This window comes from Calliphora vicina, chromosome 3 (assembly GCF_958450345.1).
Source record: "Calliphora vicina chromosome 3, idCalVici1.1, whole genome shotgun sequence".
Classification (NCBI taxonomy): domain Eukaryota; kingdom Metazoa; phylum Arthropoda; class Insecta; order Diptera; family Calliphoridae; genus Calliphora; species Calliphora vicina.
Genome location: NC_088782.1, coordinates 14,939,515 through 14,942,115, shown reverse-complemented (window position 1 = coordinate 14,942,115; position 2,601 = coordinate 14,939,515). Strand labels below are relative to the sequence as shown.

The window sequence follows — 2,601 nt, the reverse complement described above, 5'->3', positions numbered from 1 at the left end:
ATAATATATCCCTGATAAACAACCAAACAAAGCAGCAGCTGTTAATTTGTCTGGGCCATTATGTCTGGATAGAATAAATATGTTCATGATTACACTCATAAAACTATGAATGAATGTATATGACAGCATGACCATATAAATTGTTCGTAAAAAGTGTATGTGTTTGCTAGCATTTAGAATACATTAAAAATCGATTTTGAATTTAAAATTCTAGTAACACCTTTCGTAATTTACTATGGAAAGCATTAAACTTTAATAATAACAACAACAATCAATAAAAATGTTTGTTTACTTTCCACCCACACATAATACATCAAATATTTAGGCCTAAAATATTTAATAGCAACAACTACTACAAAAAAAAATAAAATATTTGTTTAAGCTATAAATACCAATAGTTTTTAATTATTTGTTATCAGTTTAATTAAATCATTTAATAAAATCAACCACAAAACCACCCTTAAAAAACAAACAAACAAAATGTTTAAATTCGTAAGTACTACCTACTACCGACTACTCTATAGTTAGTTATTAAATTATTTTTGCAAACAATTTTTAAATTAAATTAGTTTTGGTCTAAAGGATTTTATTTAAAAAAATAAACAAAAAATTCTATATATAAATTAATAATCAATTTATTGTTAATTTTTTTCTATTTAAAGTTCGCTTTGTGCTTGTTGGCTGTTGTTGCTTTGGCTGCTGCTAAACCTGATATTGTGGCCTATTCGTCACCCTACACCACTGCCTATACTGCTGATTATACGGTTCCCTATGCCTACTCTGCTTACTCAGCCTATCCTTATGCTGAATCTTATGTGGCTTCTCCTTATACAGCTGCTTACTCTGCTTATCCTTATGCTGATTCCTACTATTTGCGCAAGTAGTTTGTTGTTTTAAGGGGATTTAAGAATTTTAATTATTATTGTTGTGATTTTGTTTTTGTTACAAGGTTTTTATAGAAAAAAAATAATGCGAAAATTTAATAAAAAATTTTAAATTAATTTGTTGAAAATCGAATAAAAGGATTGTTTCATTACCCAATACATCAAGAAAAAAATAACCATATAAGACACAACTACGTGATAAAAGACCAAAAAAAAGACCCGTGTCTCGCAGTTTTGCCCTTTTTGTATGGGCCCCCAAAAATTTGGGACCTCGGTGTCATTTTTGATCATTTTCTCAGGCTCATATCTTGCAAACAGTTCGGAATTTTGATTTAGTCTCTGAGGCAAAGCTGTAGCCCTTGTCATAAAAAACAAAAATTGTATAAAAAAAATTCATCTAAATCATCAAAATCGCAAAAATAACTTTAAAAAAACTCGAAATAAATTTAGAAATAACTTTTTTTTAAGCTGCCTAAAAGTATGCTTCAGTTTATTATAATTTAATAGTTTATGACCCAAGACAATTAATTCCTTTAGTTTTTTCTTACTAACTTTTATAGACCTACCTAAACGGTTTTAAGAATCATTCCTAGGATGTTCATATGTTCTAGAAAGTTGTTTATTGAGATCTTAGCTACATTTTTGTAGTTGATTGCTTCCTTGAATTTTGAACGGTTTGCTATATATGGATCTGAGCAGGGGAAAAAAGGTAAAAAAATCGATTTTTTTTTAGCGTTTTTTGCGATTTTGATATTGAAGATGATTTTTTTTTGATTTTATATGTTCACAATTTTTGTTAATTATGACAAGGGCAACAACTTTGCCTCAGAGGGTAAATCAAAATTCTGAACTGTTTGCAAGATATGATCATGAGAAAATGATAAATTTTTTGCAAAAATGACACCGAGGCCCCTAATCTTTCGGGGGCCCATAAAACGGGTCTTTTTTTGTCTTTTATCACGTACTGATGTCCGTATATGGTTATATTTCCATGACTTTAAAAATTAAACACCGTGATATTCAATAAAATAATTCAATTTGTTTCTCAAAATATTACTCTCTTCGTCTACCTCTATTTGTATCGACTGTATTCGAGAGTTATATTTGGCTGTGGCGAATTTTTTATACTATTTACTATTTCTTAAGGTCTTGATATTTTATATTTAAAAGGAAATGAACCCATTTTCTGTAGAGGTCAAAGGTTAAATTTTTTATATTTTTTTTTGCTTTTTTAATGGATTTAAAATAAAATAATAAATAATTTATGCACTGGTCAAGAATCAAATTTGTTAAATATTCGATATTATGTTGTGCCAGTAATTCAAAATTAATCAATAAAAAAACCTGTTGCCTGCAAAATTACAAACAAAATAACGATAATAACGAAATAAAAATAGTTTAAATTCAATCAAACTATTTTCCATCAGCAACATCATTGACTACATCATTATGGCCGTATTTATAATTCTACAGTTCACAATAGAAAGTTCTACGTTTGTCTATACCATGTGCCAGTTAAACAGTCAGTCAGTCAGTCATTCATTCTTGCATTTATTCGGTCAGTCAATTACAAATGTACACAACTAACAATTTGTGCTGGTACTAACAGACATACAAACTTATTGCATGTTTGCCAAATGACCACAAATCTGCAACATCCTGCTGATGAAATCTAGATCTCAAACTAACACACAATGGTTTAAAAACACATAACAGC

The 2,601-nt window shown here is 28.8% G+C and overlaps 1 protein-coding gene across 1 annotated transcript; it reads left to right on the top strand.

Moving 5' to 3' along the window:
- Nucleotides 1-442: 442 nt before the first annotated feature.
- Nucleotides 443-965, top strand: LOC135955306 (cuticle protein 5.1-like). Its single transcript, XM_065505659.1, has 2 exons — nucleotides 443-492; nucleotides 663-965. Exons 1-2 carry the CDS (start codon nucleotides 481-483, stop codon nucleotides 882-884), a joined length of 234 nt encoding a protein of 77 aa, XP_065361731.1. The 5' UTR covers nucleotides 443-480; the 3' UTR covers nucleotides 885-965.
- Nucleotides 966-2,601: the final 1,636 nt, after the last annotated feature.